Raw genomic sequence first — 16,249 nt, forward strand, 5'->3', positions numbered from 1 at the left:
ATTCAGGGGTGGGGGTGGGTCAGGGGCCAGAACACGTCCTGCCAGGAACGCCGGGGAACTCCGTGGCGTCTGCCTACACGGCGAGTTCTTTCTCGAAGCCCCAGGGTCCCAACCTTCCTTGGCTGGGACGGCGGGGGTTAGAAGGTGTCCGTACCCGCCGGGCGAGAGAAGCTCACACGCCGAGGCTCGGGGTGCCCGCTGTGACACAGACACGGAATAAAGCACATCGGAGACGCCACAGACCACGTGTTCTCTATTTATTATCACAACGAGTAATTCACAGCGAGGACTGCACGGAAGTGTGGGTCACAGAGCACCGCGTACGCCATGACCCCGTCCACACGCGGCTGGGAGCACACGCCCGCACACTGACACGGACAGGCACGCGCACCGCGGGGACAGGCTGGGCGACTACCAAAGTGGATGGAGGGGGTGGTTTCCAGTACGTTTTACAATAAGCATTTATGGTTTTTACAAAAACACCAAAGCTCTTGCTTTTTTAATTTAAAAAACACCGACAACAAAATTCTTTTTCACGGACACGTTAAGTCACTTGGCACATCTCGGTTTCCTTCCCAACAGCAGCGCAGATGCCGCCACCCAGACTGGAACCCGCCTCAGAGCTGCCCAACCCCGCCGCCCCAGAACCGGGAAGGGGCAGGGGTGTGAAGACCCGGCCCCCAGACCAGGTGGAAATCCCGCTCCCCACCCCCACCCCGGTCAGTCATTCCAGAAGGCTCTCGGCAAACTGTCCTCCAGGAAAAGGTTCATGCCCAGGAACAGAGGGAGACGACTTTCCAGTCACCCCGAATGAAGCGCGCGAGTCCCACCGTGCATCCCAACGCGTGGCTCCCTCCTCCTCCGGGGGTCACCTGCGCAGAGCCCGGGACCGAGGTGTTCGTAGGGCGGCATCTGGCATCACAGCACCCAGAACCTTCCGCGGGACTCCCCAGGCATCAGGTGCCCACCGGCGCCCCCTCAGGCCTTCAGCAGGGCGACCCCGTGCTCCAGAACGGAGTCCTCGCCGCCGCTGTAGGGCTGGGGCCGCGGCTCTGGCAGCAAGCTCTTCTCTGCAGAAAATACAAGGTTCGCAAACTCGAAAGGGGCTGAAGTGAGGAAGGGCCACGTCCTAGGATGGGATGAAGGTGGCGCTTCCGAGTCCTGGGTCACAGGGGTTGGGGCGCCCCCGGCCGCACTCCCAGCCCAGGCAGCTTCCGCCTAAATCCCTGTCAGCGCCTCATCACTGTCCACACCCAGAGGACCCTTCCTTAGGGCCAAGTGGTCCCCTGGCTCGGTCAGGCCACGTCTCCTCCCATCCCCTGTGGGTCAGCGCCTGCACTGCTCCCAGCAACGACACCGCATCAAGCCCCAGAAATCAGACACAGACCAAGTCCTTCAATTCCAGTTAGGCGAGGTTCTAGAACAGGCAGAGCTGACCCGGGGGGAGGGAACCGGAACAGTGGCTGCCCCCAGTGGGGGCCACGAGGACGGACTGATGGCACTTTCCAGAACGGTGGAAATGGTCCGCATCTCATCGGTGCACGCCCGGGCGGACCCACCTGTCAGACCTCGAGCCGCACACGAGGTGTGTGTGTCCGCGGGGTACACGCCACGCGTCATTAAAACACCCCCAAGGTAACTCCCAGAACAGGGGGGGCCTGCCCTCCGCTTCGCGCACCGTGCCCATGCCCCCACGTTCACACCAGGCCGCCCCACCCTCCCAGAGCAGAGTCTCCGTCCTGCGGTCCTGCCCCCCGATCCTGCGGGCAGTAGGCACGCCACGTGGCCGCGGCTCTCTCTCCGGGGACTCTGCCGACACCCACCTGCCTCTTCCAGGGTGGAGAAGTACTGGACACCCTTCAGGTCAGTGGACAGCAGGACACGGAGGACAGGAACCTGCGGGGCAGAGAAACTCTAACTCTAGGAGGGGTGGGGGGCGGGGCCGCTGTTGCCCGCAGGCACGGATGGGCCCGGCCCCCAGGCCCAGCGCCACCACGTGTCACAGCCTCGCCTAGCCTCCTGGCAGACACAACATCACCTCCGGGCAGGAGAACGGAGAGAAGAAACTGGCTTTCGGCCGCGCTGGAAGTGGGAGGTTATTTACATTCTCACTCACATGAAACCATGAAAACCAGCTGTGCAAACCCGACAGAGAAGGTGACACTCAGGAGTAAGCTCTGGAGCCAGGGGGCCCAGCATCCTCGCTGCGGGACCGCGGGCAGGTGGGACATGGGACCTTCTCGGGGCCCCAGCTCAGGGATGGTAACCACACAGCCCTCACGGGCAGGTGTGGGGATGGACAGAAACCCGGCCAGCGTCCCGCTGATGCCGCCCACCTGCAGGCCGACGAAGGCGAGGGTGACGCCGCGCCTGTGGAAGTCCCCCACCAGCTCCTCGAGCCCCAGCACCACGGTGGAGTCGATGCTGCAGACGTGCGTGCACTCCAGGATGGCAGAACGCGGGGGTGACACTGCGGAGATGGGGCCTCTGGTCACATGGGGCGGGGCGGCTGCAGGAGGCCCTGGCCTGGGGCGGGGGCATGGCGAGGCCACAGGGGGCTCTGTCCCCAGCGGGGAGCGGGTGGGTAGGGCTGGCAGGACCCCAGACAACAGCTGTCTGGAGACCACAATGATTCCCCTTAGGCAACAAACAGGTTCCTTTTCTCCCCTAAATCCCAATGCTGGGTCTTTAGGAACCGAGACTGGGAACAGCCCGCCCCGCTGCGTGCAGACGGCAAGCACCCGCTGGACGCTGACCTGAGGTAGCCAGCCTCCTGGACGCAGGAGCGGGGGGCTCGCCCCAGAGCTGAGCCAGGGCTTGGGTCCTGCGGCAGCAGACTGGGGTACAGAGACAGTGGCGGGAGCCGGGCACAAACGCACCCTCCCCACCCCGCCTGCGTACCTTCCAGGGCCTGGGTGATGATTGCCTCCCGGAGGGCCTCCGCCGCGGGGAACTGCAGGCCACTGGCCGGCTGCAGGACCAGCACCGGCCCCTCCGACACCTGGGGACAGGGACAGAGCGAGGGGAGGCACATCCGAGCTGGCAGCTGGGCTAGGGCGGCCCGTCCAGGCAGGAGCCCCCAGCCCACGCCCCTGGGAGTGGGGAGCACAGGGCAGACAAGCTGGTGCGTGAGGGGCTCGGCACCTTCACCCCCCAGGCCGCTGAGGCCACGGACCCCTCTCGCGGGGAGGAAGGGCGGCTCGGCACCTGCATCTTGGGTCTGGCCACAGAGTGCAGCAGGATCAGCACAGACACCAGGCTCCCGGCCAGGATGCCGTACTGGACCTCCCAGAAGCAGAGCAGGAACGTCACACAGAGGGGCAGCAAGTCCAGCCCTGGAAGAGAGCGGGCCGGCCGGCTGAAGCCCCTGGGGGACCCCTGCTGGGGACGCCGGGCCTGACGCCACTCACAGGCCCGGCGGGTGCAGAGGCCCGTCAGCCCCGCCCCTCCCAGCCCGGCGGAGGGGCCAAGACCTGAGGGCCTGGCCCAAGCCGCTGCCTCTGGGAGCCTGTCCACAGCGCACATTTGTCAGGGGCCTGACGACAGGACTTGGGGACGGGGCCAGGCCCAGGACGCTGGGGGCCAGGGAGGCCTTGCGACCTCCCAGAGAGCATGTGGCTGACCCTGGGCAACCAGTGACTTCTGTGAGCCGCAGGACAAGGTATCCTGGTGCAGAAGGCTTGGGGGGCGGTAGTTGGGGGTTCACCCAGGACTTGACCTTGACATGCGTCACTCAGACGAGGCCCCCATCCTCCCAAGGGCCTCGGCGCGGGCAGGAAGCATCAGCTGGTGGCTGCCCACGGAGGCACGGCAGCGCGCGTCTTGGGGCTGTCCCAGGGACGGGGCAGTGGCTCAGGGAAGAACAGGCACGTGTGGGCTGAGAACCACCTAGAACCACCACTTCCCTCACCTGGTGACTCTGGGAGGCCGACAGCAGAGCAGCCCATGAGCCCCATCCCTCCCTCAGAACAGACACTCGTTCCGGGAAAGGCCCTGTAGGCGTGGGGGGTCCCAAGCACTGTGACTGGCCGGGAGCTGGGGACTGCTCTGTCAGGACGGGCTGGTCACCCTGGAAGTCTCCCATCGTCCCCTGTTGGAGCGGGCTTGGGGCTGGGAAAGGGGCGGCAGGAGAGGAGAACAGGAATGCAGGTGGAGAGGAGGAGAGAGAGGAGTGGAGGAGGATGGAGAGGAGTGCGGGAGGCAGAGGACTGGGAGAGGAGGGATGAGGGAGAAGGGGAAGTGGGGAAGGGAGGGTGGAGGAGGATGGGGAGGGGTGCGGGAGGAGCGGACTGGGTGGGGAGGAGAAGAGGTGCAGAGGAGGAGGGAGAGAGGAGGACCGGGAGGAGTGCAGGAGAGGTAGGGAAGGGAGGGGATTTGAGGGAGGGAGGGGTGGAGGTGTGCGGGAGGAGAGGAGCAGCGGGTACCCTGTTAGTTGCGGACTCGCTCAGCACCTCACGGAGCTGGTCTGGGGCTCCTGGTGGCCTGAGGGGCTGAAGGATGCCCTGACCCACGGCCGGCAGCGGGACCACCTCCCAGGACAAAGGACGCCCAGCTCCAGCCCGACCACCTGGGTCGGCGAGGGCAGTGGGGAAAGAACCCAGGACGGGTGTGTGTGTGCGAGGCAGACGAGGGCACACATACTCTTCACACGCCACAGCGTCCCGAAGACCCTGATGTCGAACAGCGGGGCCACGGCCATGATGATGACGGCCGCCAGCGCGGACTTGGGGATGTAGTAGAACAACGAGGTCAGGTAGTCCAGCGACAGCAGCACCAGGACACCTGTGGGGACACGGGGCGCCCGTGACCTCCAGCCCCACCCCCTGCACGCAGTCCAGGCACAAGGGGGGGTGCTCACCTGTCACCAGGCCCCCTGCTGGGGTGCACACCCCCGACTGGGCGTTCACAGCCGTCCTGGAAGGCAACAGAGGCCGTTAGTGGCCGTGGGAGCCTGGAAGAACAGGGAGGCCGGTCTCCCGAGACAGGAGCGCCTGCAAGGGGACGTCGCGGCCTCGCGGACACTGGCGCTGGCCTCGGCGCACTGCTTGTGCAGCAGGAGCAGGTGAGAAGTTTTATGACAAGGGAACAGAGCTTTTATCCCACAAAGTAGCCCCCGGCCCTGCTGTACACACTCCCCACGTAACCTCTGGTAACTCCGACGTGGGCCCTGCCGTGACACCTGTTTGCAGGGGGGACACTGAGAATGCCCTGGGGCCCCTGGGATGCAGGGCTGTGGGGATGTCAGGGGGACCTGGTACTCAGGGTGGGGCCAGCGGTTCCGGGGATCTGGGCCCTGCAGGCTGGGGCGTCCACCGCCTCTCGGCCCCAGGTCACCCTCTGCCTCACGAGGGACCATCAGTGGCACTGAGCATGGACGCTTGTGCGTGACCCTCCCCTGCTTCTGCAGGCAGAGGGCAGTGGTTCCTGCCCCCACTTCCTTTAGGAAGGCACTCCGCCACAACACACGGAGCACGGCCACGGGCTGGGAACATTTTAGGAGTAAACCACAAGGCCATCAAAGAAAACCACGTGAGATCATGAAGGACGGCAGAGTGAGACCCACTCCTGCCTCCCACGGGTGCCGCTGCTCTAGAGATGCGGCCGCTGGCAGGCTGACCTCGGCCCCAGAGGACAACAAAGTGGGATTGAGTTGTGGGCAAGGACTGGGCAGGCTCTTTGAGGTGGACACGGACCCTCTGGCCTGGGCTGGGACCCCCCCCACCCCCGAAGCACAGAGAAGGAAGGACTTTGGACAGTCACTCACCGTCCAAAGCTGCCGGTGACCGGGTAGGAAGAGACGAGGGAGCCCAGCACGTTGGTCAGGCCTGGGAAGAAAGCGGAAGGAAAAGGTTTATCCAGGAGAGAGAAGGGTTTAAAATAGATTGCGGGGGGCGTGGTAGAGAAAAGGAGGCCAAAGACCAGAGAGGAAACAGAAGACAGAAGAACAGAGAAGTCACCCAGGGGTCCTATGTCTGTGTCTGTGTGTCTGTCTCGGGGAAGGGAAAACAAACCATGATCTTTGCCAAATTCACTGACCCTCCCTTTAACGTAACTTTGGCCCTGGCCCTGCCCGGTAAGTGGAACACCTTTCCCCACGTGTAACAGGGAGAGGAACCCCCCTGCCCAGCAGGGGCCAAGCACACTTAAGGCTTCGCAGAGGCTGGCTGCCCACCCGCCGCACCCCACGAGTGCCTCCAGGCCCATACTCTTCTCATGAGATGACCAGCTAGGGCAGAAGATCATGGTTATCAAGGAGTCTGCCCCTGTGACCCACTAGCACGTGGCTCAGCCTGGCACCTTCACAAATACCACGGAGGGGGGGCCGCAGGGGGCAAGCCAGTCCTGGCCAACTGCTCCTTGCCAGCCACCGAGGAGACGCCCGCCAGCACGGGCTCAGAGATGAGCGCCCCCAAAGCTCCTGCGACCCATCCTGGGGCTCCATGCCCTTGGCTGTCGGGAAACCTAGCAGCTCAGCTCCAAACCGCTGGCCTGAGGGAGGTGCCCGGGGCAGGGCGGGGGTTGGGAGGTCGGGGCAGGTTCCCGAGGACTCTGCCAGGAAGGCACCCAGTGCCGCTGCCCGCTCCAAACCGCGCCCCCTCACCAGGAGTAGGAAGGAAAGGCAGAGAGGCCTGGTGTCCACAAAATCCAAACACAGTCGTGATAGCAGAAATGAACAGGCATGTCACACCCTCACAATGAATCACCAGAGAGGATGGATTCACACAAACAAAACCGGGATGCCACGCACAGACTGTCCACGCTGGGGCCTCCCCGAGTCTTCATGGAGGTGCCTGCCGACCTGGAGGGAGGCCCTGGGGCGGGGGCCCTGGGCGATCAAGTCCAACAAGTCCCACCTGGCCACGTTCCTCAGTGATCTGACCCCAGGGGGGACATTCTGAGCGTTCCTTGACAGAACAAGGCTACAGCCCTCGGGGCTGGGCACAGAGCCAGCGCTGGACAAGCTGTGGTCAGCAGGGACACCGCAGGTGACCTGCCTGCTCCCAGCGATCGTTTACGGGTGAATCCACGAGAGCCTTTCAAAGGGCCCAACTCGGGGCCAGCTCTGCTCCATGGACCTCACCACCCCCGGGGACCTGTGCGGCTCAGGCAGACGCGGAGATGCACACTGGGCCTCAGAGAGCCGCCGCGGGGCGCTTACCGATAGCCAGCAGCTCCTGGTTGGAGTCAACGCGGTAACCACCTTGAGAAGCTACGGACAAAGGACCATAAAAACGTCACTAGACACGTCACCACTGAGAAAACATTCATGGAACGAAGCCCTCACGTTCCGGGAAAGGGCAAGGCTGGGAATGCTGTAGGCGTCGCGGGCCACTCTCTGTCCCGACGACTCGGCGCCTGTCGTAGCTGGAGGCCGGCATGGGGACCCGTGAACACGTGAGCAAGACCGTGTTCCAGGGACACCACCTTCTATAAACACGGAGACGCCAATTCATGCGCTTCTCGTACGTCACAAAATCCTAATCCTCTTTGGAAACTCGTTCAAACGTTTAAAAACGTAAAAACCGCCTTTGGGCCGCGGGCTGTGGGTCTCCAGCCCCGGTTTCGGAGAACAAACAGCTTTGACGTTTGGATACGACGTCTGGTGACTTCAGAAGAAAACAGCTTCAAAGCCCCAAGTGGCATAAACGCTATGAGGTGCAGAATCCAGAGGGCCCCGAAGCCCTTCACCCCGGGGAAAATCATCGGAAAAACAGAAACTGCGCAAGGCAGATCTGATCGGCCTGCGCGGCGGGTCGGGGGGCAGGCGCTGGGGCCTAGTGGGGACAAGCCCGAAAATGCGCGTCAGGCACGCGACTCCGGGAGGACGGGAGACTCGAGCCACGGGCACAGGCAGACCCGGTCTACGGAGCTGCAACCACGTACACGCCGTTCACTGGGTTCATCTTCAGAACTGACCCGCAGCCCAGGACCACGGGCGCGTGACCATCATAGCAGCAAAGGAACGTGTCATCCATGTGCACAGCATGAAGCCGGATGACCCGCAGACCCGAGGGAGGGGCCGCGCAGGGATGAGCAGGCTCCGGAGAAATCCGAGGTCTGCAAGTCAGTGGGCATTTAGGCAGATTAACGCGTCCCGGCGTCCTGGGACGCTGCAGGTGGGGACGGGTGGGGGACACGCTGACGCCACAGGAAAGGCGACGGCGAGACACAGGCCCTCCTCCTCCCGGACAGCAAAAGAACTACCATCACACACGTTACCAGCCACTGCCGGATGGCGGCTTTCGTCATAAATGCGCTTCTGCTACACTGTTTAAATACACGAGCACGCGTTCCTTCGATTAAAAACTCAAGCTGTTAAAAACCAAAGCGGGTAAAAGCAAACAAGAGGGCAGGCAAGCAAGGCCAGGACACCACCGGCGGGGCAGGGACGGCGGGCAGCTTACCGAAGGACTTGGCCACCGCAATGCTCTCCAGGAGACCCATGAGGGGCACCACGGCCAGCCCAGCCCCCATGTCCTGAGGGGAGAGAGGGACAGCAGCTGAGCCTCCGGGGAAGATGAGGAGGGGCCGGCCAGGCAGTGACCCGCCAAGGCCGGCACAGGCTTGTCACGTCTGACTGGAAGCCGAGCTTCAGCTGCGGGGCTGGGAGCTCACCCTCCGGGCCGGATGCAAAGCAGAGCACCAACCACATCCCTGCTCTGCCGGGCCCACGGCGCGAGGAGCACGCTGGGCTCAGGCCAGAACACCGAACGTGGCGTCCCTCGAGGTCCTGCCCAGTCGGGACCCTTTCGTGCCTGTCACTGCACCCAGAGGCGCCCCATCCCAAGGACTCGGCGGTCCCAGCTGGGCTTGGAGCTCCTCGTTACAAGGCAGAGGCCTCAGGGGTGCAGACCCAGGCCCAGAGACGACCGCGGCTCCACCCAGCAGGCCTGGCTCCCCATCTCCACCCACCTGCACCATCTCGGTGAAGGAAACTGTCCCGTTGGCTGTGGTCACGGAGAAGGGTGGAATCCGGACGGGAGGGAGCCCCTCGGCAGTCTGCCCCGTTAGAACAAAAGGCTGGTATCCGGTCACCTCAAAGGAGTACGCGACCAGGGCAGCAAAGGAGACCACTAGGGCATTGCGGGCTAGGACAGAAGGAGACCTGCCGGTGAAACCTGGCTCCTCTAGGCAACGGGGCAGTAAATACACGCGAGGAAGCATGACACCCGTCCCCAGCCACCACCAGCCCCGACACTCCAGCCAGGAAATGGCACACACACCAGCGACCGAGGGGCAGGCAGGGACAGGGAATGGCCCGGTAAACGCGAGAGGGTGGGACGGGTCCACGGCGACAAACACAGCTACCTGTGTCATCGATGGGTCACCCCGGGTCCCACCTCTCGGCTCCCGCCCCAGTGGTGCTGGCTGTTTTCCTTTTTATTTTTTTGAAGATTTTATTTATTTGAGAGAGAGTTAGAGCGTGTGCGACGACCGAGCTGGGGGTGGGGGGCGCGGAGGTGGAAGGAGTGAGAGAATCCCAAGGAGACTCCCCACTGAGCGCAGGCCCTGACACGGGGCTTGATCCCACCACCCTGAGAGCAGGACCTGAACCAAAACCAAGAGTTGGAGGCTTTTAACCAACCGAGCCACCCAGGTGCCCCCGTGCTGGCTTCTTAAATGGGGGGGATATACCTCTGCCCAGAATCGGACCCCATTACCCGGCGAGCTCTGAAAAGACTACATCGCAGCCTCATCACTGATGTTGCCGTTGGGACAACAGCTTCAGCACCTTACAACCTTCCAGGATGCAGGAAAGGCCCAGGGCCCTGCGGCCCGTCATGTGATGGGAAACCCAGGCTCAGCCCCACACAGCTCAACCCGACCCACGTGGTCCACGTGTTTTCTCCATCAGGGACCAGCCAGGGCTTCCCGGCCTCGCACTGGGATGTTCTGAACCAGCTCATCCTTCACCAAGGCAGGTCGTGCCCCGCAGGTGTTTGCTGGCCTCCCTGGCCTCTCCCCACCAGGTGCCTTGACAGCCCCATCTGGGAGTCTCAACCAGAAATGCCTCCAGACACGGCCAAAGGTCCCTGGGAGTCGAGATGGGCCGTGCTCGAGCATACTGGACGTCGCTCCCCACCCGGGCTGTGGCTCGGAGCCCGCTGGCAAGCTTCAGTAGCCCAGTGCCCGGGTCACACCCGGCCAGGGACGGCAGAACCTCGCGGGTGCAGCCTCAGTGCACGGGACAGCCGCGGCCAGAACCCCGCTCACCTGTGGTGGCCGTCCAAACCAGCCCGTGGCTGAGCCGCACGCCTGGGGGCATCTCGGGGTGCACAGGGGGCACATGGTCCCGCATCAGCTTCAGCAACAGCAGCAGCAGCACGCACGCCAGCCCCAGCACGGCATCACCCACCCTGCGGACAGACAGTCACACCCTGGCAGCTCCGGGCACACAACTCCACCCTCCCACCGCCCCTTCTGCCAGAAGGCCTTCTCTCCCGACGGCTCTCCTCGCTCTTTCCTAAGCTACGTGCATCCCCGTTCTACTTCCCAGCTTTGTTCAACAGTCAGTGACAGGCAGGCCTGGGAGCCGAGGCCCCGAACGCGGTGGTGATGGGACTAGAGGCTCATGTTAACAGCCACGTAGCCCTGTGGCCGCGCTGCGTCTGTTCCAGAAGGTTCACGTTTCACAGCCCGGCTCTCTGGCCTGTCAGTCTCCGATTCCCCTGCATCCCCTCCCCCGCCGCCCCACAGCTAAGAGGACCTCGTCTGCATGTCCTGGGCCAGGGAGCCCCGGGTTCAGCTGGATTCAGCGCTGGGAAGCCTTGCAGCCGATCAGAAGCGGAGGAGAGAACAGTGGGTCACAGGTGCCCCTGCTCCCTCCCAGCAGCTCCCCTGAGACCACTGCGACCTCGTGCTCCTCCGGCCACCGAGGCATCCTGGCTTCCTGATGGGCCCCTCTCGGAGCATCTCCTGTCTGTCCTTCATCTGAGGAAGGCGCACGAGTGGCGGCCCGGCTCTCATCCCCTCCCCCTGCATGTTCTGTCTGCACCTGCCTCCCCCGCGCCCTGTGCTCTCCTCACTGCACTACAAACCTTCAGAGACACCCTGGCTCTTCCTCTGCACGGGGCCCTTCCCCTCCTACCATCCACGGAGGCTGCGTGCATGGGCCCCGCAGACCGGCTCCTGGCCCCGTCAGAGCTTCTGAACCTCGGGTGTGTGCCCCCACTCCCTGGGGCTCTGTCGAGCCCTGATGGATGCAGCAGGGCTGCCCGGGGCTGACACTGCATTTCTAACCCGCTCCTCGGACGCCTGCCGGTGCTGCTCTGGGAGCCAGTCTGGGCGGCCGGCCGGGCCCCAGGGGGCTGGAATCCATGCCAGCTGGTGGGGGAACAGGGTGGGGCCTGGGAGAGGGGCTCTGGAGGGAAGCGCGGGACCGCACGGCCGGCAGGTACCTGATCTCTCCGACCTTGCGGAATGTCTGATACACTTGCAGGAAAAACTGCCTCGGGACATCATGCAGTCCCAGGAGGTTCTGTCCAAACACAGACGGAGTTAGACAACCTTCCCCTGCAGCATCTCAGCACATCTCAGCCCCCTTCCGGGGCACATCCCAAGGCTCCCCGGGAACCATCTGCCCATCCCCAAAGCCCCCAGGGGAAGGAGATCAGAATTATCCTCCAATGAAAAGGCATTTCACGTTCACAGTCAACGACACTTCTTGGTGAATAATTCTCCCTTGTGAGAAAAATCAGCCTAAGTGATCTCAAAGGGAGAGACCAGTACATCCCTGCCCTGGTCCAGGTTGTCTGCCCCATGGGTCCCACTGCCCTGGTCCAGGGTCCAGGTCACTGTGCCTGCCCCATGGGCCCCACTGCCCTTGACATGCCCCACACCCCCTTGCCACTGGTCTGAGGCCCACCTGCCCGGTACTGCTCCCCTAGAGGGAAAATCAGGTGAAGCTTTGGGCAGAACCACCAGGGGCTCTGAGGGCCTCCAGGCAAGGGGACACAGGCGGGCAGGGTCCTTGGAGGGGAGAAGGGGCTCTCCTCTGTGTTTTAATTCTTTATCCCACTTGACAACGGGTGTGGAGTATTAGCAGGATGGTTGAGGCCCAGACCCCCACAGTGTTAGATTCCAAGATCCCAAAACCCACGCACACAGCCTGAATGGGGACAGACTTCAGGGTGGAAACACTAGATTCTGGGACCCAGGGAGCTCCTGCCAGAGCAGGTCAGGAGAACCCCTGACTCCTGACCCCCACCCTGGCCCAAGGCTCTCAGATGGCTGTTGTAACTTAGTCAAGGTGTTAAAGACTTAGGAGACCTAGCGTTGCCGACCACCCATGCATAAAGAAGCCACCTTCTATACGTTCTAACTGCACAAAAGAACATTCCTGATACCAAAAAGGACACTTTCGGAATAAAAGACAGATCATCCCATTAAGCAGCACTGGCCAGGCTTACCCTAACACACACGCACACGCCACACGCACATGTCCGCTGCACCTAAGGGCTTCCCTCCTCTCTCTGCACAGGTAGTGATGATCCTGCCTCGCAGGGGCGTCAGGACAACCCAAGGCAAGGGAGGGTCTAACCCAGCATCAGGCATCATAGGAGCACAGAGAAGGTCCGCTCCTTTCCTCTGGCCCGCCAGGGAGGCAGTGTGGGGCCAGCCCTGACCACGCGAGGCATGCCCCAGCGAGGAGGAGTGCTGACAGTGGGTCCTGAGACGAGGCAGGCCATCGCCTGCACAATCTGGCTCCACTCCGCTCTGCACAGCCCCCGAGCACTCACCTACTTCTGCACAAAGGATGGGGCTGGCCAGCTGCAAAGCAAAACCAGCCCTGTGCTTTGGGACCTCAACCCCAGGTAAAAAGGAAACAGTCGCTGGTGATAACTAGTTCCGGGATTTCTTATAAATTCTCCTTAAAGATTTTACTTATTTATTCAGAGAGAAAGAGACAGAGAAAAAGGGCGAGTAGGGGGAGGGGCAAAGGGAGATGGAGAGAGAACCCCAAGCAGACTCCGTGCTTAGCATGGAGCCCGATGTGGCTCAATCCCAGGACCCTGAGATCACAAACTGAGCTGAAATCAGGAGTCGGACGCTTCACCGACTGAGCCACCCAGGCGCCCCCCCGTTCGGTATTTCTCAGATGCCACGTCTCCTTACGTTTCTGTTTCTAACACCACCTGTAAGAGGGCACCTGGCTGGTTCAGTCGTGAAGCATCTGACTTCGGCTCAGGTCGTGGTCTCAGGGTCCTGGGATCGAGTCCCGCGTCAAGCTCCGTGCCCGGCAGGGAGTCTGCTTCTCCCTCTCCCTCTGCCCCCCTCCCTCCGTTTGTACTTACTCGCTCTCTCAAATAAATAAAATCTCGAAGGAAAAATACTGAACGGAACGGAGAAAAGAACATTAAGATGAAATCTAGCTAAACGAGCACGAGCACGGGAGGACCAACTTGATCGTCAACATGTCCACAGGACGTGGACGGCCCGAGGCTACGCTGGCGGAGGAGTAGGGAAGGCAGCAGAACAGAATCGCCCTGTGAGGCAAACCAAGCACACTGGCCCCAAAACCCCAACAGGGGCGAGGCTGTCGCTGACGGTCACCCCAATAACCTGTCGTATTGTCCCACAGGCACGCAGCATCTCTCACGAGGGCTGCCGGGATCCGTGGAGACCCAAGGGAGCACCTTGTGGTCTGAGATTTGGAAGAGCAACATGTCAACTGGCCCGCACAGAGGGAAGCCAGCCTCCGTCCCGCAACCCAGAAGGGGCCTGGCTGCCAATCAGCGTGCCTACCTTGATCTGCCCGAAGCCGATGGTGACAGTGGCAGCAGAGGTGAAACCTTTGATGACGGGGTAGGAGATGAAGTCCAGCAGGAAGCCTGGCGGCCGAGAGGGAATACTGAGCTGGTGGCCCCAGCTCTGCCCAGTCCCAGCAGACGTGGGTGGGTGTGGGCTGGGAGAGGAGGTTTGGAGGGAGTGCGGTTGAGGACAGGTGGGGCACACACCCTGTTTGGACTGGTCTGGACGGTGGGGAAGGGAGGCTAGGGTCTGAAGCCCTGGGCACTTCTCCAAGTGTCCTGGCCTCTAAGTAGAGTAGTGGAGGCCTGAGGGAACCTCTCCCTTCACACATGCACCGGACAGGCAAAGAAGGGAAGGCCAAGAGCCAGGGCCTCTCCAGGAGGCAGGTGCCTGGGTAGCCCCTGGCAGGAAGGCCTGAGAGTCTTACCCAAGTGCAAGAAGCCCATGGCTAACTGGATGCAGCCGGACAGAAAGGCGAGCAGCACAGCATAGGCGGGCTCGTGGAAAGTGTAGAAGGAGACCAGAAGGGACATGATGGCCGTCGGGCCCAGCGTCACATCCCGAGAGGTGCCCAAGAAGAAATACACGAAGCATCCCATGAAGGCAGAGTAGAGGCCGTACTGGGGGGAGACAGCACTAAGCATCGAGGTGGCATACAGGGGGCCCCCAGTGTCCCGGGGGGAGATGTCTGAGCACAGGGTCTGTGGGGGCCATCCCGACGGCGGGCACAGCAGCGCACACAGGGCAAAGCGCTCGCCCTCCGTGACCTGCAGCAACTACGGGCCTCTTTTCTACCTGCACCCCACCTGGGTGTCAGCAGGGACACAAGGGCCAGGGTGCTTGCTCAGTCTGTGAGCCTAAGCAAGCGTTCTTGAGACCACAGTGAGTCGTCCTGCCGGCCCCGATGGACAGCCCAGAACCAGCTCAGTTACAATTATGACAAGAGCAGTGACGGGGCGTGCACGTGGCCAAAGGCCATCACATGCTAAAGACTGTACACCGAGATTTCTGGGGCCCCACGGGGCTGGGTCCTGGCGGCCTGCTTGTCTGCAGCGGAGAGGATGCATTCCCACCTGCTTTCGGGCAGCGGCTGCAGTGGGGGTGGGGCAGGGGCAGAGGTCTCACCTGGGGCGGGAGTCCAGCCACCTCCGCGTAGGCCAGCGCCTGGGGCACGACTGTGAGCCCGACTGAGAGGCCCGCGACCAAGTCCATCTTCAGCCACTGCAGCGAGTAATCCGGCAGCCAGGCCAGGAGAGGCAGCCACCTTTGCACGGCCGCTGGGGAGCAGCAGCGGGCCTGGGGGGCCATGCCGGCACCCGTCGGCCGGGCCTGACCCAAGGCCTTCACAGAGGAGGGCATGCCTGGGGGCAACAGGACCAGCGGTCAGGGTCTGGGCTTGTCAGGATGCAGCAACAGAGCGGGGTCTAGGGGCCTGGGAGAGGCACAGGGGTCTCCCGAGGGGTCTGAGCCACAGGGATTAAACACGCCCTTTCGCTGCGCTGAAAGGCACCCACACCTGGGCACGAAGGACCGCAAGAACAGGTGTCATCCCCACCCTGGCGCCTGCTCACTGCTCCCCCTGAATCCCACCTGCCCCAGCCCCGGCTGCCGGCTGTCCACGGACCTTGGCCAGAAAAAGGCGATACATGATTTCTCCGTGAGAAACGCAATGGCTAATTAGACACCGTCTCTCCCCCCGAAATAATTTATCTCTTTCTCCTCCCCACGGATTTAACGGGGAGCAGTGCGAGGAGCGGCAGGTCCACGGGGGCTCCCTCGCCCGGCGGCGTGGGGGCTGCCGCTGCCTCGCGCGCCCCCGGCGTTCCCCGCACAGCAGGGCCGGCTCCACCATCCACGGCGGGCTGCGGCGCGGGCGGTGGGGGTCTCCCAGCCTGAGGCCGCGCCCCACCCCACCCCCCACCTGTGGCTTTCTCGTCCCCGCAGGAGCGCCCCGGGACTGAGCGGGCGCAGGGACAGCGTCCGAGGCCGGGAATTCAGGACGCGCCACAGCCTCTCGGCTCCCGGCCCACAGCCGCTCGCGGAGCCGGTCCCAGACCGCCCCCCACCCCACCCCGGCGCTGGACGCACCCCGCCTCCCACCCACGAAGACGCTTGCCCCGGACCCGCGGTCTTGGGTGGGGACCCCGCGCCGCCTGACCGCTCCGGCAAGGCCGAGGACGGCGGGGACGCGGCGGGGACCTAGCGGGGACCTAGCGGGGACGCGGTGGGTACGCAGTGGGAAAGGGTCCCGCAGGAGGAGCCCATCCCCTCGGGCCCCGCGCCGCCCTGGCGACCCCGGCCCGTCCCCGGAAGCTCGCCCTCTCCGCCCCGGGGCCCGGGCCCCGCTCCCCGCCCGCCGCGGACTCACCCGGCGCCGCGGCTCGGGGTCTCCCGACGCCGCCGCAGCGGGGTCCGCAGGAACCGCAGAGGGAGGGGGAGGGAGGAGAGGGGGCGGAGCCTGGAGAACACGTGATCACCCAGGGAGGGACCTGGCTCG

General features: G+C 63.4%; 1 protein-coding gene across 1 annotated transcript; it reads right to left on the reverse strand.

Annotated features, from left to right (window-relative positions):
* Positions 1-978: 978 nt before the first annotated feature.
* On the reverse strand, positions 979-16,198 carry SLC26A11 (solute carrier family 26 member 11). The gene is made up of 17 exons (XM_032870433.1): positions 16,121-16,198; positions 14,878-15,113; positions 14,180-14,372; positions 13,747-13,832; positions 11,400-11,479; positions 10,216-10,358; positions 8,914-9,089; positions 8,406-8,478; positions 7,160-7,210; positions 5,765-5,825; positions 4,859-4,914; positions 4,642-4,782; positions 3,208-3,335; positions 2,902-3,001; positions 2,337-2,470; positions 1,824-1,896; positions 979-1,070 (listed from the first exon to the last, which is right to left on the reverse strand). Exons 2-17 carry the CDS (start codon positions 15,109-15,111, stop codon positions 979-981), a joined length of 1,821 nt encoding a protein of 606 aa, XP_032726324.1. The 5' UTR covers positions 15,112-15,113; positions 16,121-16,198.
* Positions 16,199-16,249: the final 51 nt, after the last annotated feature.

Source organism: Lontra canadensis, unplaced genomic scaffold, assembly GCF_010015895.1.
Source record: "Lontra canadensis isolate GAN:19392208 unplaced genomic scaffold, GSC_riverotter_1.0 scaffold41, whole genome shotgun sequence".
NCBI lineage: Eukaryota > Metazoa > Chordata > Mammalia > Carnivora > Mustelidae > Lontra > Lontra canadensis.